At 44.4% G+C, this 21,829-nt stretch overlaps 1 protein-coding gene across 5 annotated transcripts in view; it reads right to left on the minus strand.

The window, feature by feature from the left end:
- Positions 1–7,264: 7,264 nt before the first annotated feature.
- ETV1 (ETS variant transcription factor 1) overlaps positions 7,265–21,829 on the minus strand; it is a 97,266-nt gene continuing 82,701 nt past the window's right edge. For all 5 annotated transcript variants that reach the window (XM_078150645.1, XM_020999994.2, XM_078150644.1 and 2 more), the window contains 3 exons: positions 21,211–21,380; positions 11,655–11,756; positions 7,265–10,103 (listed from right to left, as the gene is read on the minus strand). In XM_078150645.1, coding sequence (XP_078006771.1) covers positions 9,882–10,103; positions 11,655–11,756; positions 21,211–21,380 — 494 coding nt within the window. In that variant the 3' untranslated portion in view covers positions 7,265–9,881. The remainder of the gene's footprint in view (positions 10,104–11,654; positions 11,757–21,210; positions 21,381–21,829) is intronic.

Here is a 21,829-nt window from a genome sequence, read left to right on the forward strand (position 1 = left end):
TTGTGCAAAGGCATGAAGACGCCTAATGGAAAGTCATTCCATTGGGGTGTAGAGCCCTTGACTGAGGGATCAGGAAAATCCAAGCTGGAATCCGGTCTCCTTCAGATATTTACCAGCTGTACGATCCTAGGCAAGTCACTTAACCTATCTCAGGAAAAAAAAATAGGGACATTAGTAGCCCCTACTTCATAGAGTTGTTTGGCTCAAAAAAGATTACATAAGGAGTGCTTTGCAAACCTGAAAGCACTGTATAAATGCATATAAATGCTGGCTATTTTATTATTACCAAGAGATAAAATTATCACAAGAGAAAAATTCACTGACACAAAATTCAAAAGCTTTTTAACAAGCAAAATCAATGCAGTTAGAATTAAAATGGCAGCCATTAACAAGGGAAAAAAAAATCTTTGCAGAAAATGTGTGTGATAAATCTCTGATATCCAAGATCAATAGAGAATTTATACAAATAGAGTATTGGTATTAATAATGATCTATTAAAGCTTAAAACTCAGACTTTCAGGGCACCCTATGAGTTAGAGCCTTTCCCCAAGAGTTCTTGTTGTTATTGTTATTCAGTAATTTCAGTCGTGTCTGACTCTATTTGGGGTTTTCTTGTCAAAGATAGTGGAGTGGTTTGCAATTTCCTTCTCCAGCTCATTTTACAGATGAGAAAACTGAGGCAGACAAGGTAAAGTTACTTGCCCAGGGTCACACAGATATTAAGTGTCTGAATCTGGACATGAACTCAGATCTTCCTGACTCCAAGCCTGGTGCTCTATCCACTGCACCATTTAGCTGTCCTGTTTCCCAAGCGATAAATGATCAAATATAGCAAAGGCCATTCTTAAAGGAAGAAATTTGAGCTACTAAGAATCAGATTGAAAAGAAATATATTTCAATTTACTGATAAAAGAAATGCAAATTTAAATAATGCTGAGGTTCCACCTCATACTCATCAAATTGGCAAAGATGACAAAAAGGGAAAAAAGCAATTGTTAGGTGATGCTTCAAGGGTAAGTAGTGCTCAACACACACTGCCTCATCCACCTTCTCATGTGTGTACATGGGATCCTATAGTTCTTCCTCTCCTCTTGCTTTCTAGGCACCACCTTAGCACACAGCTGGCCTCCCAGTGCCTGGGATGCACTCCCTTCTCACCTCCACTTTTCAGAAATCCCTAGATTCCTTCAAAGTTCAGCTCAGGCAATACCTTCTGCATCAACACTTCAATGATGTCTCTAGCTGTTAGTGATCACCAGCCCATAGCTTCCCAAAACTGCTTTATATTTAATTTATACAGCCCAACTTACTGACAGGTCAACCAGTGTGAGTAGCCAGAGGAGGAGGAGGAGGGCAACTATTCCAAGACTCAAAGTGATCTATGGAATGGCATGCCTTAAAGTATATGTAGTTCATGAGCCCCCATCAGAGTGTTTACATTTAATAGTCAGCTGCTAGAAACAATTATTTAAAAGTAATGACATTTACTAAGATGTTATAGTAAGAACAATAATTACAAAACATTCTTTGATGAACCCAAGGTGTGCACTTTCCCAAATACACAGAAAATCAGGGGGAAAACTACACAAACTTATAGTACATGAGTATTAAGTCACACACATAAGGAAAATGTGATCAGACCAACTCGTACCTTCTATAATACAGGACCCTGATGTTCTTTCTCTTTTCACATGTTGCTCTGCTTCCCACCCCCAAACCTGCTTAAGGCATAGCATCTGTCAGGTAGGTCTTCCTGGATATGCATCTCGCCAGAGTTCAATTACCAGGACTAACTCTCTCTTGGATACAGTTCAGTCTCTTCTCTACCACCTGAAGTCATATTCCTTTAAGTGCTTCCCACCTCGACTCTCTACATCTATCTCTTTATTCTCTGATGCATGAGATTTGAGTAATTCTGTTGCAAAAGATCGTAACCCTGTGGGAAGCTGAGAACAGAGAAAAAAAACAAAACAAAACAAAAAACTCCTTTCCCTCCTTGCTGCCCTCTAGTAAGGAAACAGAAAGAAAAAGAATCTCCTCTCTAGATGTGAATTTTTCCTCCATAATTGATTACCCTTTAGACCACTAGAAATTACTTTACACAAAACTTTCTTACCTCAACTGTGTCTAGTCACAGGAGTCAAGGGGAAAGCCTAGCTTTTCAAAGGCCACCTGGAATGTAGCCAACCTCCAGCCAGTTAATATGCCCTTCCAATTACTTCAGGGGAATTTCTTCAGACTTTGTAAAGGGATAACAGGACATAAACTTGTCTTTATACTCCATTTTACACATTAATATCTTGGTTCTTCTATTAATCTACCCCTTGCTTTTTATAATTGTATCAACTGGGCTTCATCCCTATATATACCTATATACACGTTGCATTATCCTTAATATAATATAAGCCTATTAAGGACAGTGATCCTTCCTCTTCCCTTTCTTTCTTCTTCTTCCTTTACTAACTTCCTGTTTCCTTCCTTCCTCCCTCTCTGTTTTCCTTCCTTCCTTTGTTCTCTCTCTCTCTCTCTCTCTCTCTCTCTCTCTCTCTCTCTCTCTCTCTCTCTCCCTCTCCCTCTCCCCTCTTTCTCTATCTCTTTGTTTTTCTCCTCTCTGTCTTTCTATGTCTGTCTGTCTGTCTGTCTCTTCCATGTGACCCTGTGGGTCAAGTCACTTAACTTCCCTCTCAACCTCAGTTACCTCATCTGCAGAATGGGAATAACAACAGCACCTTCTCTGAGAGATGTTTTGAGGATCAAATGAGATACATTTTGTAAAGTGCTTTTAAAAATCTTTAATCACGATGTAAATGCTAGCTCTTACTATTATGGCAGCTGGCTAGTGCAATGCATGAGGAGCACTTAGAGTTCCAAAGACTCAAAAGTCTTACATCCTGCCTCAGAAACTTACTAGCTGTGTGACTCTGGGAAAATCACTTTATCTCTCTCAGTTTCAGTTTCCTCATCTATAAAATGGAATAACAGTATAATTCTATGAAATAAAATGGGCATTATAATAGCACTTCCCTCCCAAGGTTATTGTCAGGATCCAGGGGATTTTCATGAAGTGCTAAATAAATACAAGCTCTTATTAACTTGGACCATGAGCCATGTCCCAAATGCTGAACTACTGCCCTGTGGGCAGTTTTCTGCTACTACAGAAATTGCTATGATTATTTTGGTGTATCTGAGACTTTTGATTTGGTCATCTATCACAATGGGGCCTATGCCTAGCATATCTTGATCAGATGGTGGGGATCATTTCAAAAGGCTTGGACCACTTCAAAGCTTCCCCAAAGATTCTTTACTTTGTCCATCTTTCCAAAGCCACTTTACCATCCCAACATTAACTCTTCTGTCTTTTGTTATCTTTGCCAATTGTTTGCTGTGAGGTGAAACCTGAATTACTTTGAGTTACATTTCTCTCCTTGTAAATTATTTGAAATAATTTTCATAATGCTGTTAATGTCTGTAATTCTTTAAAGAACAGATTTGTTTTATATCTTATGAATGTACCTGTTGTGGAATGTGTCCTTTTCCTACATATTTGTATTCGTTCCTTGTGTATGCTTGATCCATTTTTTTCAAAGGGATTTATAACACAACAATTTCAATCTTCTCCACATATCATGTTCTTTTTACTTAATTTAAGAAGGTCTTAGTATTTGAATCTAAAGATGTGAAAAAAAACTTTATGGTCTAATTTAAAATTTATATAATTAAAAAAACCTAACATTTGCCTGTCTCTGAATTTTTTGCTTCTAAACTTACTGTTATCTCAGACTTTAGTTTATAATAAAGTAGAAAACAAAAGTTCGATGCATGGTGTATTCCCCACCTCCCACCCCACACCCACATCTTCTAGGTGGGAGATAGGAGGGGAGAGGAAGGGAGCTATCTCAGGTTTTATTCTTTGTAAAATGTCTCCTCCCTGATTCAGTCTCGATCAGAGCAGTCAGTTCTGTCTTTTGACCCTCCAACATCAAACAGCCCAAACAATCTGTTTTATCAGTCTTGATTATGTATAACTACTTAAGTTGGCAGAGGAGGCTTATAAAATCTCCACATTCAGACAAATAAGCAATTATTTTAAAAACATACATGACCATTAAAGTGGAGATTTGCTTGGATTGATTTTCCCCCTCTAAACTATATTTGTTTGTATAGACAAGAACCATGCAGAGGAAAGAGCCCCGAGTTCAAAATCAGGAGATCAGAACTGAAATGCTGGCTCTGCCACTTACTTCCAGCACAGCCCTGGACAAACTAATAAACCTTTTGGCCTTCATTTCCCCATTTGTAAAATGAAAGCAGTTAGATGGCACAGTAGACAGAGCACAAGGTCTGAAGTCAGGAAGACCTGGGGTCAAATCTGGCTTCAGGTACTGACTGTGTGACCCTGGGCAAGTCACTTAACCCTGTTTGCCTCAGTTTCCTTATCTGCAAAGTAAGCTGGAGAAGGAAATGGCAAACCACTCCAGTATCTTTGCCAAGAAAATCCCAAATAGGGTCATGAGGAGTTGGACCTGACTGAAAAGGACTGAAGAACAGCAACAAAACAAGGTCATGGAACTAGATTCCTTCAGACTCCAAAGCTGGCATTACATCAGACCACTGATAATAATTCTACTGATGAATGAGTGCCCAGCACCTTGGGCTTTATGAAGCATTTCAGTGCCTCACAAGCCTGGGGAGGAAGTGGTTTCCTCATTAGACAGACATGGAAGCAGTGGCTCCGGGGAAGAACTGGGTCACCCTGGTTCACCCTGGGTCATCGAGGCAGAGATGGGATCAGAACACAAGTGTTTGGGCCACATCCCACCCCCCCAAGGTGATAGTGCCTGCCCTCAATGAGCTTCCATTCCAACAGAATTCGGATGGTGCTTCCTTTAGAAAGGCTTTGGTTCTTCTCTGATGCCAGTAGCAGAATGAAAGACTAAACATGTGGTTTCACTGACACTGGGAGGAGGCTGCTGCTGCCTCTGCCCTCCGCTCCTGCCCAGCAGCCTGGCCAACCATCTCTGAGATCAGGCCATAGGGGGCTGCCCATTACCACCCTCCTTCCATCCAATGTGAAGATCCACTGGATTAAACCTGAAGAGGAGTTACCAGGTCTCCCTAGGACAAGAGATGCCCACAAAGTGTTTAGTTCAAATAAATGGAACCTGAAATGTGAAGAGAAGGCATCATTGATCCTGACAGCAAATGAGGATGGTTAAGGTAGCAGTCAGGAGGACAAAGTCACTGAGCCAAGACAGCATGAAGGCTTCCCAATTCACTGCTGCTCCGATTGGGTTGGGATGTAGTCAGAGATGATGATGATGATGATGATGATGATAACAACAATAATAATAGTTTTACATATTATCTCATCTGCTCCTCACAACAATCACACTTTCTGCTATTTTCAGTTTCCTCATTTTATTTTTACCTATTTTGAGTATTATATTTTATCAGAATAATTATTTTTATATTATGCCAATTTGAAAAAAAAAGCTTAAGCATAATTTCGTTACATCTTGTCATGATTTTCCCCCCCAAAAAAAGTCATAAATGTGTAATTTTTGAATGGATATAATTTGGGAATTGGATTCCAGAGAATTTTTTTAAAATCACTTTCTATGTCTTTGTCCATGAACTTATTTGTTCCATACATAGTCCAGACTAACAGGTAGATTTCACAATCATAATCATCCATATGACATGCCCCTCAGCCTTGTTTCCTACCAAAAGATCTTAGAACTGAAATTCACTGGCATTTTTGTGGCTGTTTTATCCTTCTCCACACAATTAGACAAAGATGAGTTAGGACAACTTTGCTCAAAAGGAAATGTATCAAAATATTCCATTGTTCCACCTTGCCTTGCTTCCTTGATCATGCCGGGGAGCCAAGACCCAGAAATATTTCTCTACCCACTGATAGGATGGCACTATGTAAAGGTAACCAACCAAACATTTCCATCCAGTGTCCAACTCAATATATAATAGATATTGAATAGCCTTGTTATGATTTATCTTGTCACTGCTTCATATTGGTGTCTCCTATGTTCCTGTTATCAATAATAGACTTTGATTCCATGCATTTTCATACCAAACTGTATCTGAAAAATAGTTTTGTTACGTATTATTCCTGAAAGGTTGCTTTGATGGCTTAAGCCTTCCAGGGAGGAGATGTTTGAACACCTAGTATCACCATTAGCATTTCCTTGCTAAAAGCTTGGGAAAATACCCCAGCATGGACAGCCAAATTCAATTCTGCTTTGTGCAAGTCATTGGGTTCCAGTGGCTCATTTCAAGATTTCTTTAACCACTGGTTGGACAAAGTATCTCATCTTACTAGAAAAACACCCAGAAAATAATTGTGTCATTATAGCAAACTAAGGATGAATGTATTCAAATTTTAGAATCTTTTTTTTGTTGTTGACACTTTATTTAGGCAGAGCTTACCCAGTAACTAATTGCATAAATTCCCCATTTCATGCAATACTTTAATCCAATCCAATGGACTTTTGTAGTAAGTTTTACACTCTAAGAAAAGAACCAAGCAACCATCTTATGTCTTAGAAAAAAAAAGTGCCTGGGCTGATGCACTGGGAAGAGTCGGGATCACTGCCCTGTTGTTACCTAGTACTTACTAAGGGGAGAGATATTGAAAAATATCCCAAAATGACAATGTAACCAAATGCTTCCATAGAGTGTAGGCACAGCAGGAAAGAAAAAAGGAAGTGTTACGCAGCACCTTTGCAGGAAGGGCAGACAAGTGACACCATGGGAGGTGATGTATGGAAGGAAGACTCCACATATAAAATTAGATGCTCTGTGCATGGCTCGCTTGCTGTCCTGGGGTCTCTTGGAAGAAGGAAGAAGCCCTGCATTGGGAATCCATGGCATAGCATCCAGCTGGCCATTGCCGTCACACACATCACTTATTTGCCTGGCTGTTAGCCTTCTCATGTGTAAAATAAGAATAATTCCCAGGCTTCAAATTCTAGGGCTCTCTCTTTTTTTTTTTCAGGGACAAATTTGTGGCTCTTTAAGAGAATGCCTTTTTCACGCAATGGCATGGGTTCTGTTCTCATAATTGTTTTGAGAGTTACCCTTCTTCATGGCTCCCAACCTGCCTTTAAGCCATGTATAAGGAGGCAACAACCACCCACTGAAGACATCCGCAGGCTTCATGTCTCCGGGATGGCACGACAGCATTACCCATCATCACCTTCCATGTGGGAGGAGCCAAAGTCAGGAAGAAATTCAAAACGCCACAGCCTTGCAGAAATCAGCTGCCAGGTTTATTAATCTACCCAAAAACAAAACCAAACCGAAGTGGAATAAAAACAAAACTTTAAATAAATCTTTAGGTACATTTTTTTTCAAAAGAGTTGAAAGTTCAATGAAATATAATATATATCTCTCTATATTTTTTTCCTTCTTTTGCTGGGAAATGACTTAACATTGGACTGGCTTCTTGTTTCATTCAGTGAGTCACTACCTTATACAGCATAACATATATTTTTATCCTTAAATATTAATCACATAATGAATGCAGATACTGTGTTTGATCCCCTCGTGCTCCAGGTTCGAGCTGCTCTCTACACTGACATAAAGAGGCCCAACTAGCCAGGAATGCTCCAGGCAACAGACTTTTCCATGAAGCCCTTCCAAGTGGATTTCTTTTGTCGATCCAAATTTCCATCCCAACAAAATGTATACTGAGTCTTCTTTCTTTATTTTATTTTAAGTGAAGTTAATGGCCACAAGAGCTCAGGGTAGGAGGGACAAAAAAAATATACATATATATATATATATATATATATATATATATATATATATATAAAACTAATTTTCAAGATATCCCCATTAGCCCAGTATTCCAATTCACGTGCACATAAGAACACATGCCTATAATATGTTACTTATAGGATTGAATGTCCATTGTACAGAGTATGGGTCTCATTTATTGTATCTGGGTTCTCCATCACTGCTATATTTGGAGCTTTAAATGGCCACCCAGAGTGGAGATGTGTGGGAAAGAATTCATGTCCCTCTGCTCTTCAGGGAGACTCCTTGGTATCACTCTGGTGGTGCAATCAGAAACATTCTTCTAAGAGTTGGTTACCAAGGATCAACTGGCTTCCTCAGAAGTACCCTGCTTTCCAATCTGCCCAAATCCCCCAAATCTCATGTTCTTTCTTTGAACTGAGAAAGGGAACTTGGAGAAAGGTGATCATAAATAGTAAAATGCAACATTTCTGATATCTCTTTTTTTTTCAACACAAGTGGAATAAACATCCAGCTTTCGTGATTCTCCCAAAAGGAAAAAAAAAGAAAAAAAAGGACAAAGAAAGGAAAAAGAAAAACCAACACCCCAAAACTTTAAATCTTCTTCCAAACCCATTTCATTGCGCATCCAAGACAAGGTGATGGATAACATCACTGCCAGCACCACCACGTCATACCGTGACTTCCTTGTATTCTTGGACAATCTGTTAATGAGTCCCCATTCCATCGAAAGTGACCAAAGTCCCCGCAGAGCATCCCTCAGCAAGCTGAAGCTCGTGATTCATTTGTGGATGCACAGAAAGCTGCCGAGAGTCCAGCTATGGAGTAAGCTATTTTCTAAGCAATAAATGTTTCAAGTCATCTATTTTGTCCTGAAATGCTACCTGTAGTTAATGGCATTGCTTATCAATGGTCGTTGTCAATTCAGCCTCAAAGAGAACATGACAGAAAAGGCAGCAGCAGAAGCGTTAGCGTTACCTAGTGTTTATATATGTCATCAACGTAACACAGCAGAAAAAGGCTTAAATGCATATTCATGGGTACCGTATCTAAAAATTACTAAAGTACCTAGTTAGTGTATTGGATAGTCTTTTCTCAAGGAGTGCACACCGCATCTATAACAGCGGAAGTAGATATGTGACTGGGTACAGTTAATTCTTATTGGCTAAATAACTTTTCTCTGTACTGTAGGAAAAAGACAATAAACAAACCTTCTCTCCCCAAGCCCTGCCAACATCCCAGCCTTGACAGTGTTTTGAGCATCAGAGAGTCCCCCGTCCTCATTTCACTGTGATGGGCTTCCCCGCACCTAATAGATCCGATGGGCTGTGTCCAAACACATGCATTCTGTTATTAAGTAGTCTGTGGCTCTGTCAGGGAGCCAGAGTCAGGAATGGGCTGTGCTGGACATATTCAGCTTCTGGGAAAATTCCCCACTTTATAGATTTTCTGGGAGCCAGGTGCAAAAACAAAGTCAAAAAGAGAGAGGATGCTCATGGCAGTATTTAAATATATCTTGAAAAGGAGGAGGTACAAAACCAGCCACGCCCAGCAAGCTAACCCAGCCATGTACAAAGGGAGCTTCTCCCTGACACCTGCAGATTCGTAGACATGACAAGACAAATGCTCAAGGCATTTTCATTCCTCTGCCAAGATTCTCTCAGTGGTTATTCATACAACGAGAATTAACTGTACTGTGGATACCCAGAGAAAATGTACATTATCTTATGTTGATATGAAACAAAACAGACGTGATATAGCTTCATTGTACTTCAAACCTGTATGACCCCTTCCCACACCTACGTAAAAAGTAATCCCCACCCCCACCCCCACCTTCTTCCTGTTACACCAAATCATTGTTTAGATTCCTCCCCTCCCCCACCTCTAGTAAAGTGCTCTGTCCATGGCAGACCATAGGATGATGCAACAGGAAAAACCCGTGTGTGTGTGTGTGTGTGTGTGTGTGTGTGTGTGTGTGTGTGTGTGTGTGTGTGACTATTCTTTAAAAAAACAGAATGAAGTGTTTTCCTCTTTTCTTCTCCATGTTTCGTGAAAGAGGAAAAGGCCTGGGAGGGGCCCATCTCCCAGCCACGCTGTCCTGGTAGCTAGTATACATAGCCTTCATTGTAAGGGTGGGGGTCACAGCAGCCGCCTTCTTGCATGTAGGCCATACTCTCATCAAAGTGGGACAGAGGCACTGTATCCTCTTCATTGATGTGACGCTCCATGTCTGTCTTCAGAAGTGGGCGCTGGTTATCCGGGAAGGCCATGGAGAAAAGCGCCTCTGGATCGCAAACAAATTTGTAGACATATCTCTCTCCAGCCACCTGAAGATAACATGGGAGACAAACGCCCACCCCAACAGAGTTAGTTCGCCAGAATGGAGAGCCTGGACCACCTCTGATTCAGCAGGTCGGTCTGCCTGAGGCTCAGAGTGCCCTGGGTCCCACAGTTCCAAATGTCAGAGGTGAGATCTGAACACAGATCTGCCTGCTTACAGGTCCAGGATTCTAGTGTCCATACCTTGCAAGTTTGCACCAGGGGAAAAGAAAATCCTGGACAAGGAAATGAGCTGCTAAGCTATTTCCCATGGACAGGTATTGCCATGGATTGCCACATGCCTACAGGGCAAGGCTGAGATCCTGGGAAAATGAAATGCCTCAGAGAAGACCAGCCATGCTGGCCATGTGGATACGAGTACCAAAGGGTTTCTCATTGATAAAGCAGGAGTACTGTTCCCTCTGGTGACAGCAAATGTATTAAAAAAAAAAACGCAGGTCTGAAAACCTAAATAATAGACAAACATCCTGGGAGCTGTGTGTAGAAATTATGTTTGTGTGCGTGTGTGTGTGCATGTGTGTGTGTGTGTGTATGTGTATGTGTGTAACACAGGCACAGATGTTAATACTGCGTGACATCAGAGCCTCTTTTTTCCCTTGGATCTCCAGGGCTTAGCATAATGCCTAATGGAGCAGGCCTTTAGGCCTTTAACAAATGCCTGTTGACTTCACTCGACTTCCATGGGTACATGTTGTGTGCACCCATCCCCCTGTCTCCTCGAAACCCCACAGCTCCAAACAGCCTTCTAGAGCAATGGCTCATTTGGGCCTTTGATTGCCTGGCACAGACTAGCTCAGTGGATTAAGTGCTTGCTTGCTGATCGTAACTTGCTCAGGGTGACCTAGCCAGTCTAGGTCAGGGGAAGGTCTTTTTGATTGCAGGTCTTGGCCTTTAAGCACCAAGCCAAGATGCCCCTTAGCCTACCATGACCTGGTTTAAAAAGGAACATACAAAGATCTTTTTTAATAGCAATCCAATGCCTTCACTAGTATTTATACCACTAGTCCACATGAAATACTTCCTGAAAGTGGCCATTCCCATAGCTCCCTCCAGTTAAGAGGACCTATTTCAGGATGTGAGCCCCAAGCTCATAAAAACAAGAGGCAAGAAACCAAGGTGCATAGGAGAGTTTTCCAAAGAATCTTTGTCAATACCAGGAAGAAAAGAACAGAGCACCAGTGATGCCCCAGCAGCCTGGATTCCCCCTTCTCTTCTCCCCAGAGTGTTTCAGAGGCCCTCGGTGATGGGGACAAGCCAATAAGAACTCACTGAAAACTCAATGCCACCCATCAACGGAGAAAGTTTCCTCTCAGAGCTGCAGAAAGCCTGCATCTCGGGGATGTGAACATACACTGGGCTGCAGCAGACCTGAGACTATAAATAGACAGGCTTATAATTTTTAAATCTAAGAGCTAAGCATTTGTCAAAATTTGCAAAAGCCTCACTTCAGCCAGAGCGCAACATGCAGTGTTTCAGGCCTGACTTGCATATCAAGGGGCACCTTTCGGGGGCTCTTCTGGATGCACGGCGTCACTCACCTTCTGCATGATGCCCTTCTCATAGTAATAGCGGAGAGAGCGGCTCAGCTTGTCATAGTTCATCGCCGGTCTGTTTTTCTGAATGCCCCAGCGCCGGGCCACCTGCCACAGAAAGAGAAGAACCCGCAGAGAAATGTGTATCATGAGCCGCCTCCAAAGAGCTCTGCTTACACTCAGAGACCACTTCACAAAGCACTTTGTGGAATGCTAAAAACGGACATGGACGGGTTTATTTTTCATCATTAATTGGCTTTACTACCATTGCCACTTTATCATGTTTTGATGGGTATCAGTTTTTATCATGTAGGTAGCTTTGCAGTTTGCAAGGGTTCTGCATAGAAATAACATACACTGGAGAGTTTGCAAGATGCTTCACCTACAGGGTCATAGCAGAGCCCTGGAAGAGCTCCCGAGGTTGAGACCAGAGAGGAAATGATATGTCAGGGGCAGGACTTGAACTCCTGTCCTCTTGCCTTTAAGGTCTCAGTTGATCCTTCCAACAATGTTGCTGAGCAAATGTTAGTGTGTTCATTTGGATGAGAAGGAAGTTCTGCCCAGAGACTGACGCCATATTTTCCAAAGTCACACAACTAAGGTAGAGCCCCCCTAGGAATCCACTAATCAGACTTGCGGGACCTCAAGGGCTCATGCTTGTCACTTACCATGCCCCCATCCCAGCAGCCACCATCCCGTTTTGCCAAGGAAGAAAGAGGTTCCAAAACAAAGGGCAGTGTGACCTGGATTTCCTGGGGTCTGGTGTGTTCTTTAAACCAGGCATGCAGCCACCTCTCTGGGACTTTTCAATAGGGCCCTTTGTCAAGATGTTTTGGGTACAAGATTTAATGGAAATAAGAGAAGGCTTTTACAAAGGGAACAAACAGTCTGTGATGGAGGAGAAGCCCACATGCTTTCCCCCTGCTCCTTGGGGAGGTGTTTGCTTTTCCTCCAATTCAATTACGGAAAGCATTTATTAAGGCCCTATGCTGGGTCCTAAGAACACAAGACAGCCACAAAACAACAACGCCTGACCTCTAAGAGCTTCTGTTTTTCCAGGAGGGGGTACAACATGTACCTAATTAAAGACAAAATAGACAACAGAGGAATGCACTCTAAGGCTAGGAAAAGCTCCTGTTAATTACTGATGAGATTAAGACAGTCCTTAGCAGAAGGTGGCACCTAGGTGGGGCTCCCAAGGAACCTGGGAAAGCTGCAAGCTGGAGGTGAATAAAAGAACATCAGTGAGGGGAGGACCCCATGTGCAGAAGTACAGAGCCAGGAGACAGGAGAGTTAATGGGTCACTTTCAGGAGAGAGAGAGAGAGAGAGAGAGAGAGAGAGAGAGAGAGAGAGAAAGAGAGCACATGGAGGACGGAGGGACAACATGAGACAAGCCTGGGAAAGTGGGGGGCGGAGATCGTGGAGGGATTTCTTTCTTTTGATAGTGTCTAAGGTCTAACCTTTGCCATGCCCTCTAAGGATGTCTCCCCCATCTACTTTGCCTTGAATGTCCTAATTCATATCAGCTGTCTCATTCTTTAACCTATAAGTTCCTGGAGGGCAGGGTCTCAGAGCACCAGAGCTGGAGTCAGAGAGAACTGAGTTAAAATCCTGCCTCAGTTACTTACTATTTGTGTAACCCAGGGCATAGCACTTAAACTATTTGCCTCAGATTCTTCACCTATAAAATGGGGTTAACAATAGCACCTACCTCCCAGGATTGTTGTGAGGGCAAAATGAGATAACATTTGAAAGTACTTCATGAACCATTATTATATAAATGCTATCGATTATTATAAATTATATGAGAACGTATATAAATTATATATATATAAATTATTATATGAATGCTAGTGATTATCATCATCGTTGTTGTTGTTAGTAAATACAAGATATTCAGTAGAGCTGTGAGGCAGGGGCTTTTAACCTTTTTGTGTGTCATTGGTCCCTTTGGAAGTCTTGTGATGCCTACAAACCCCTCTTCAGAATGATGGCTTTAAATGCATAAAATTAAATGCACAGGATTACAGAGGAAACCACTTCTACTGCTATTTGGTTATCCAACTGTATTTTTAAACAGTTCACGGACCCCAGATGCAGGATTCCTGGGCTAAGGCTCCCCATTGGAGGTGGCACCCACATTCAACAAGAAGTTGCTGACAACAGTATTTGTTTTACAAATCAGAGAAAATAGTCTGTTTCTCTCCCTGTTATTATTTGCACATTTCCCAATGACTTTTTTATTGCTTGCTTAGATACTTTGTCTCTTATCAATGTATCTTTCCCCACTAAAGGAACAATGGGGTTTGGAACATACAAAACTGTAACTTTCCTCAACAGAGGCAGGTTACAATGTAGCAAAGGGGACAATCTATTTCCAGGAGGAATGTTCCTGCAGGAGGCCCACTGTAATGTCACGGAAAAAATTAAAGAGGGTCTTCTGTTTCATGTTGACTTTTTCAGCACTAGAAGAACAGGGATGATGATAACCACGTGGCAATTTTCCCCCTAAATAAAACGTTATTCAACCATCCCCAATCATGGGCCCCTAGTACATGGTTAAGCCGCCAGCAGCTAACACACAGGCAAGCTGGGTGTGGAAGGAAGAAAAATATTAATAGCTCTTTAAATTAAGTAGCGATTTGGAATAAAATATTTCTGCTAAATGCTTCTTTTTGAGGCTGCCAATGGGAAGCTTCTGTAATAGGAAATGTTTGCCCAAAAAGCCAACACCCAGACTGGGGCAGACCCTGAGGGAGATGAGAGGAACCCTTTGCCAAAGAACAGAGACCCCAAATGGGTGACCTGGGATGCCAGTCAATGTACAGTCCTGATGCAATCTGGCATCTAATAGAGATGTAACTATCCTGGGATTAAGCAGCGATAGCAGTGGCCACGGCTGCATTGATCAAAGGAAAATAAGGGTGTGTGTGTGTGTGTGTGTGTGTGTGTGTGTGTGTGTTTGAGTGGGGGTACACATTCATGTGAATGTCTTTTATATCCTGCATTACGGGGCTAAAGGAAAACATTTATTTCAGTTTAATCGACATTTATTAAGGGACTTCACCACACACAGTTCTAGGTTCAGCACTGGGGCTACAAAGATATGAAAAGGACATTTTGACCTCAAGGAGCCTGCATTCTGCTGGGGAGGGGTGGACAGCCATGGACACAGATAGATGTAATACATGGGGGGGGGGAAGAAGAGATACAGGCCAAGAGAGAACTTCCGAGTCGGAGGGAGCTCAGAATGATCTTGTCCAACACTGAGCTGCCTGAGAATCCCCTCTGGAGAACCCCCAACAAATCACATTCCAGCTGTCCTTAAAGTGCCCCTCCTTAAAAAAAAAAAAAGCCATCCGCTGCCTCCTTACACCCTGGGACAGCTCTCACTCTCCGGAAGTTTTTGTTTTTGTCTTTACATTTTCCATACATTAAGCCTAAAGCTGTCGGTGAAATGTCTATCCTTCCTTCTGGGGTTAAATGGAGCAAGGACAATACTTCTTTCCTGATCTCATTTGATCCTTACAACACCCCTTTAAGGTAGGCAGGGCAGGCATCACTGCCCCATTTCACAGATGACAAAGACGAGGAAGAGGGAGTTCAAATAGATTGTCCAACATCACAGGGCCAGCAAACGGCAGAGCTGCGATGGAAGTGGAAGCTGTCTGATTGCACACGGTGCGTAGTTTGTGGTCCACAACAAAATCAGTCTGCTGTAGACAGCCATGGGGAGGGACTAGCTTGCCTTGCCGCCTGGAGAGAGCCGACAGAGTCACCAGGCAAATCATACATCACCAAAACATGCCCCAAAGCCTGCAGGAATCACTGGCGTGCTGGGGCACCAACATGGACCCATGCCTGCCTCAAGCCAAAGGGTGACAGAATGGGTGGGGTGTCTACATTTCTCTGTGACCATATGCCTGGTATTGACAAAGCCAACTTGGAGCTTCACAGAGGCGCTGTGCTCCAATCCCTTCCCTCTTGATTGCCAGCCTTCTTCAAACAATCATGAAGCCCACTGTAAACAAGAGCCTGAGAGAACTGGGGAGCGGCAGGATGTCCATGTCACGGCCTCTAACCTCGTGCGGATTTGACCTGAGGTGGATGGAACAGACGTATGCCCAAGGAATAATTCAGCACACCCCAGTAGCCAGCCAGGTGGCGAGGGGCATGAGTGAAGAGGGCAAACAGCATCACACAAAAGGTGGGATTTGAGGTGGACCCATAGGATAGGAAGGTTTTTACTAGGTGGAGACAGTGCAAAGGGGAGAGAGAATCCTAGGAGTGAAGTGCAAAGTGAGCTTGGGAGACAAAGGGACTCCTTTGGCTGGAGAAAAGGATTTCCTTAAGTGAGCTCCTGCTGGCTGAGATGGAATGAGGAGAAGAGGGCTGTCCTACTTGTGGAGCTGACCACTTGCCTGCAAACCTCTGCAGCTGCAGGACCTTCAAGGGAGAGCTGGAAGCCCTCACTTCACTGACAAGCAAACTGAGGTTTCTGGCAAAATGGGTAAGCCTCATCTTAGCAAGTATTGGGGATTCAAAACAAAGAGTCATAAAACTTCTGAGCCAGAAAGACCTCCCATGAATCTAGCCCAAACTATTGTGCCCTCGGACATCCCTGACCTCGGGTCCTCTAGCCTGGGCTTTAACCTCCAATGAGAGTAAGCCACCTCCTGTCCAGTCCTGGTGGAGCTCAACAGCAAAGCTAATGGACAAAGCCCGAGGGCCCCTGGGCTGCTCTGGGGCCTGGTGAGCACCAAGACCTTTCACTCCTGGGGAATGAGAGACAATGGGTTACAGAGGTGTCAACTTTGAGACTCTATGGCTTCGTTAGTAAGGGGCCTGGTCCTCAGTGTAGACTGCAAATCTCCCCATGACTTGGTAGCCCATCTCAAAGAGCCGCTGAGGAATGGCTAAGGTGATGGTAACAAGCAATTATCAAGCGCCTACTGTGTGCTAGTAGTGAGCCAAATGGCTCAGTGGATAGAGAAAGTGCTGAACCTGGAGTCAGCAGACCTAAGCTCAAATCCAGCCTCAGACAATCACTAGCTGCGTGACCCTGGGCAAGTTATTTAATTTCTGTTTGCCTTAATCCATTGGAGAAGAAAACAGCAAACCACTCCAGTATCTTTGCCAAGAAAACCCCATATGGGATCACGAAAAGTCAATACAACTAAACAATTAATATGCCAGGCACTGTGTTAAACACTTCACAAATATGTTATCAGATTCTCACCACCTGGGTTCAAGTCTGCCCTCCTGCTCACTAGCCAGGTGACTCTAATAAGGCCCAAACTTCTGTGCATTTGCTCACCCTTAAAATGAGGGTGTGGTCTGGATCTGGAACGGATGTTAGGGGCCATACAAACTCCTGATAGACACAGGAGGAGGCTGAGGCCCAGAGAGGCCCCAGGCCCCTGTGCCGGGAGCTGGAAGGGGCAGCACATTTTGTAGCTGAGGACACGAAGTTCAGGGAGGAGAGCTCACTTGCCCAGCATCACAAGGGCAGCAAGCAGAAGTTCTGCCAAGTTCTCTCCACTCTCCACTTCCTGTGTCCCTCATTGTGGGGATGTTTTGGGGCTCGGGAAGCGTCATCTGAGAAAGGGCACAGTGTCCTAGGAGGCCCTGATGTGACCTCTTGGGGGTCAAGGTCACCTGTCACTAATCCATGCTGACTGTTCCCACTTGGAAGCCATCCTGGTCACCCTTCTTCAGTATGGCATTCCTCTCTGCACTAGAGACTAGTGGGCAACATCTATGAATACAGACCGCCCAACTTGGCCCACTAGTCCTGCCTGATGCCTTCATGGCCATTAACCCCCTGGGTTCTCTGGCTGACCAACATGGTGTTCAATGCCACGTCCACTGGGCTGACATTGGGGTTGTCTCTCCGTGGAGCAATGAAAAGAGGAGGGGCAGAGAGGACGTTCACAGAACTCTGAATCCCATCTGTGCCACTGGTTACTATTCGGTCCTTGGAAACCCTGGGGACTGTCCAGTGAGGGTGAAGGGCTGGGAGACCTCTAACATCCCCTCCAGTCAAAGCACTGTGGTCCTGGCACCCCAGATTACAGATGCTGGTCTGCAGGGCCTCAAACACCACACAGCAGGAGCAAGGAAGGCTTGCATTTTCCAAGCTTCTGCTGCCTTGGACCCTGAGAGGAATGCTGGCTCACATGCCTGGGAGGCAACTCGGGCTCTCCCTCTGCACCTTCGGGGAATCCAAAGGGAAGCCTTCTGAATCATCCTGGAGAAAACACCGACTCTACTAAGACTGTACAAAGTTCACATGACATCTGCTCGACTCATCAGGGCCAGGCCAGGCTGCCCCTAGAAACCAATGGATCCTGAAAAGCCGACGATGCTCCAGCAAGACTCAAAATAGAAAAGGTCCTTGTTTAAGCAAGTTCTAGACTTCATTACAGAAGGCTATCCTGTGGCTCATCTCAAAGAGTTCACCCAAATCACCCCAGTCCTCCCTGGTCCTGATTGCTTCCCTCTCAGCACCCGTCACCTTCGCTTCTCATTGAACATGGAACGCAACTGAGAACTACAAGAAAAATCATCCATTTCTATGAACTGCTTTGGCGAGATGAGGGCCGCGTCTTCACTTGAGAAATATGATACAAGACCAAATGCCCACGTCCCATTTGTCAGACAGCAGCATGGAAACTGGTGTTCTACATACGTGACTTTGCTAGATAACTGGACACCAGAATGTGTATTCTAATAGCAAATGGTCTCGTATAGAGAACACGAATGGGGCATTAGCAGGTGTTCCGTTATTATTTTTAGCAAGTAGAGCCACAGCTCTTCCTCTCTCTCTATACACATGTATATGTGTATATCTGTACATATACACATGGGCAGCTGGGGGCGCAGGGCATAGAGCACCAGGCCTGGAGTCAGGAAGACTTGAGTTCAAATCTGGCCTCAGGCGCTTGCTAGCTCTGTGACCCTGGGCCAGTCACTTAACTCTGTTTGCCTCAGTTTCCTCATCTGTAAAATGAGCTGGAGAAGGAAATGGCCAACCCCTCCAGTGTCTTTGCCAAGAAAACCCCAAAGGGGGTCACAAAGAGTGGGACACAGCTGAAATTTCTGAACAACAGCAACACATATATACACATACATGCACACACATATAAACACACGAACACATGTATTTGTATTATAATGTTTTGATCAATTTTTCCCCTAAGACAAGGTATGACTTCCTTAAAAAAAAAAAACAGATTAGACATCATGGATGATTTTGGAAGATAATGTGGGGTCCATCTAGTGAAGCTATAACATCATGCATATTGTACAAAGATATCTGTCCACATCCACATCACCTATCACACTCCTTCCCCAGAGCTTTGGTGCCTCAGGGTTCAGCTCTTTCTACTTAGTTGTTTTGTTCTGAATTCTTTCTCATGGTCATGCCAGATTCTGCTCCCAGCTCTGAAGCACCTGCCTCTGGCTACCTCTGCTCCTCCCCCACAGCCTTTGGCCATCTGCTCATATCGGTATCTGGTACACGGTGGGTGATTAATAAATGCTTACTTAGTGGCCTGCAAGCTTCAATTGAGTCAGGAGGTAGTCATGACAGCCGAAAGAGTGAGTGCATTAAGTGAGGCCCAGATGGCTTCCAGGCACAGAGACATGACGGTACTACTCTCTCTGGTCCAGGCAGGCCACAGCTGGAGCCTTGTGCTCGGTTCTGGACACCTTATATTGAAAAGGACATGGATGACTACAGCCAGGGGAGATAATCAAAGCATCAAAGTGGTGAAGAGGCCAAAGTCCATGAGTTAGTGGCACCTGGTTGAAGGAACTGGGCGTGTTGGAGAAAAAAGGAGTTTGGGGCCATGAGAGCTACCTCTGGTGGTGGGTGGGCTGTCACATGCAGGCGGGGCTAAACCTCATCTTGGGCAGAAGTGACAGAAAACAAATCTAGGCTTGATGGCAAGAGACACCTTTCCAAGAGCATCAGTACTGGCTCAAGGTGGAGGGAGCTTTGAGGAGAAGGGTAGGTTCCAGCCACGAGGCCTGCAGACGAGCCCTTGTCATTGGACATGTCATGCTGGAGATTCCTTGGAGTAAAGTGAGGACTAAACAGTCCCTGAGGTCTGTCCTTCCTTCACCCTCCTGCCTCTCTCCTTCCCTTCCTCCCTCCTTCCTTTACCCCCTACTTGTCTCCCTTCCTTCCTCCCTCCCTCCTTTCCTTTCTTTCCTTCCTCCCTCCCTTCCTTCCTTCTGCTCTCCCTTCCTTTACTCCTTTCCTTCTTTTCTTCACTCCTTCTTTCTTTCCTTCCTCCATTTCTTTTCTCCTTCCCTCCCTCTCTTCCTTCCTGCCAGCTCTCAAAGGCTCTGCTCCTCATTTCTCACTCCTGTGAGCCAACTTGTAGTTCACTAACCTTTTCTGAACCACTCCAAAGGTAAATCTGAGGGACTAATAAATCAGTGCAGATCCCAGACAGCAGATAACAAAACACTCTTCCCCGCTCTCAGATATTTGCCCAGCCCTAAAAGAATCCTTGGAAATGCTTCTGTGAAGAAGGAGAAATCCAGTGGTCTGCAATATAGTCAGTGACCGTTGTCCTCCCCCCAACCCTCCCAGAAAGCATTAGCTTTAGACTTTTCAAACCACTGGTTGCCCCAGTGACGTCTGTGCCTGATCTCAGCTGTGGCCCTCTTTATAAAGAGAGCAAAAATGTGATGAACCCTAGAGGAAAACTGCTTTGCGAAGTCTGCTGGTACCTGTTACTTCAGATGGAAAGGTTTATTTCTAGCCTGGCCATACAGACCTGGAATTGATTTCTGTGATTTGGCTTCTATGTGATTTGGTAAGCAAAAAGCTTTAGTTAAAAATGGGTGGCCTCACAAACGGGTGAGCTGCTACCAGAGCACTCTCTGCCTCATCTGATTTTCATGTTTTCCCTGGGCACCAGGGCAGCATACCAGCTCACCAGGGGCCAACGCCCAGCCGGTCGGGCCACAAGCACTCAGAGCCCAACTGAGGAGACAAAGAAGTCTGGCACTGACAAAAAACTAGGAAGGAAGCTTGCAGATTCAGGGTCAGCTGCCACCTTCAGTAGCCAGGGGCCAACACCCCGTCAACATCTGCCTCCCCAATGTGATGGAGGAAAATGGACCACGTGCTTCTGCCTCTGTGGATTGTCTCTCCTCCCCTTGTCCCTGCCCCCTCTTAGCCCCTTCCTCTGGGCACAGAGGAACCCAAATCCATTGTTGCTAGAAAGAAAATGGCAGCTAAATACCCTAGGGATCCACTCAGCATCCCTGGGACCCATCTTCCCTGATTACACTCTCTTCTGTGTCATCTCTGCCCTGGTACGTAAACCCTGGAGGAGAGGGGCTCTCTTACCCACACCTAACACAAATTCTATGGCATTCATTTGTGTCTTTGCCACTTCATGACACAGAGTCACCCAATGAGCACTGAAAAAAATAACAACAACAAGCCTTTCTCACTGCCTTCAATAAAGCCCATTGACTCCCTCCCCGCCCCCAAACAAGAACCCCTCACTTATTAATTAGAGTGTTTCAAAACTCACCTCTTCGGGCTCAATCAGTTTAAACTCCATGCCACGGCCAGTCCAAGCAATGAAGTGGGAATTTGAGGGGTCATCGAGGAGGGCCACCAAGAACTGCCACAGCTGCAAGGACCCCCGCCGCTGGTAAGTGGGGCCTTCGCGGTACATCCCTGGCTCTTGTTTGATGTCTCCTGATACCGAACCAAACAAAAACAAGCCTCGGTAAGCAAGAATCAGGAAGGAGGAAAATGGCCCCGTCATTACTTGTGGGCATCTGAACAGCCTTGGATTGGTGGGCAGGAAGAAGCGGGGTCTCCAAGCAGCGGGAGAAGCTGTGACGGGGATGTTCTGCTCAGAAATAGCATCATCCAGGCATGAGTACAGATGCCCTCTGCAGGGTGGGCTCTAGGAGGTGGCCTGGAACACTAGGGGAAGAGAGCAACGCCTTTTTAATATCACACTTCACGGCTCTAGGGATCCACAATGTCATCAGTGTGGCTTCCCTCTACCAGACAAGATCAATCAGTCAGTCAATTAGTCAGTGAGCATTTATTCATTGCCTACTATGTATGTGCCAAGCACTATGCAAAACACTGGCTTAAAAGATCACAAATGGCTGAGCTGATAGTCTGGCAGCTCA

Source organism: Phascolarctos cinereus, unplaced genomic scaffold (assembly GCF_003287225.1).
Source record: "Phascolarctos cinereus isolate Bilbo 61053 unplaced genomic scaffold, phaCin_HiC Scaffold_1;HRSCAF=81, whole genome shotgun sequence".
NCBI classification, from domain to species: Eukaryota; Metazoa; Chordata; class Mammalia; order Diprotodontia; family Phascolarctidae; genus Phascolarctos; species Phascolarctos cinereus.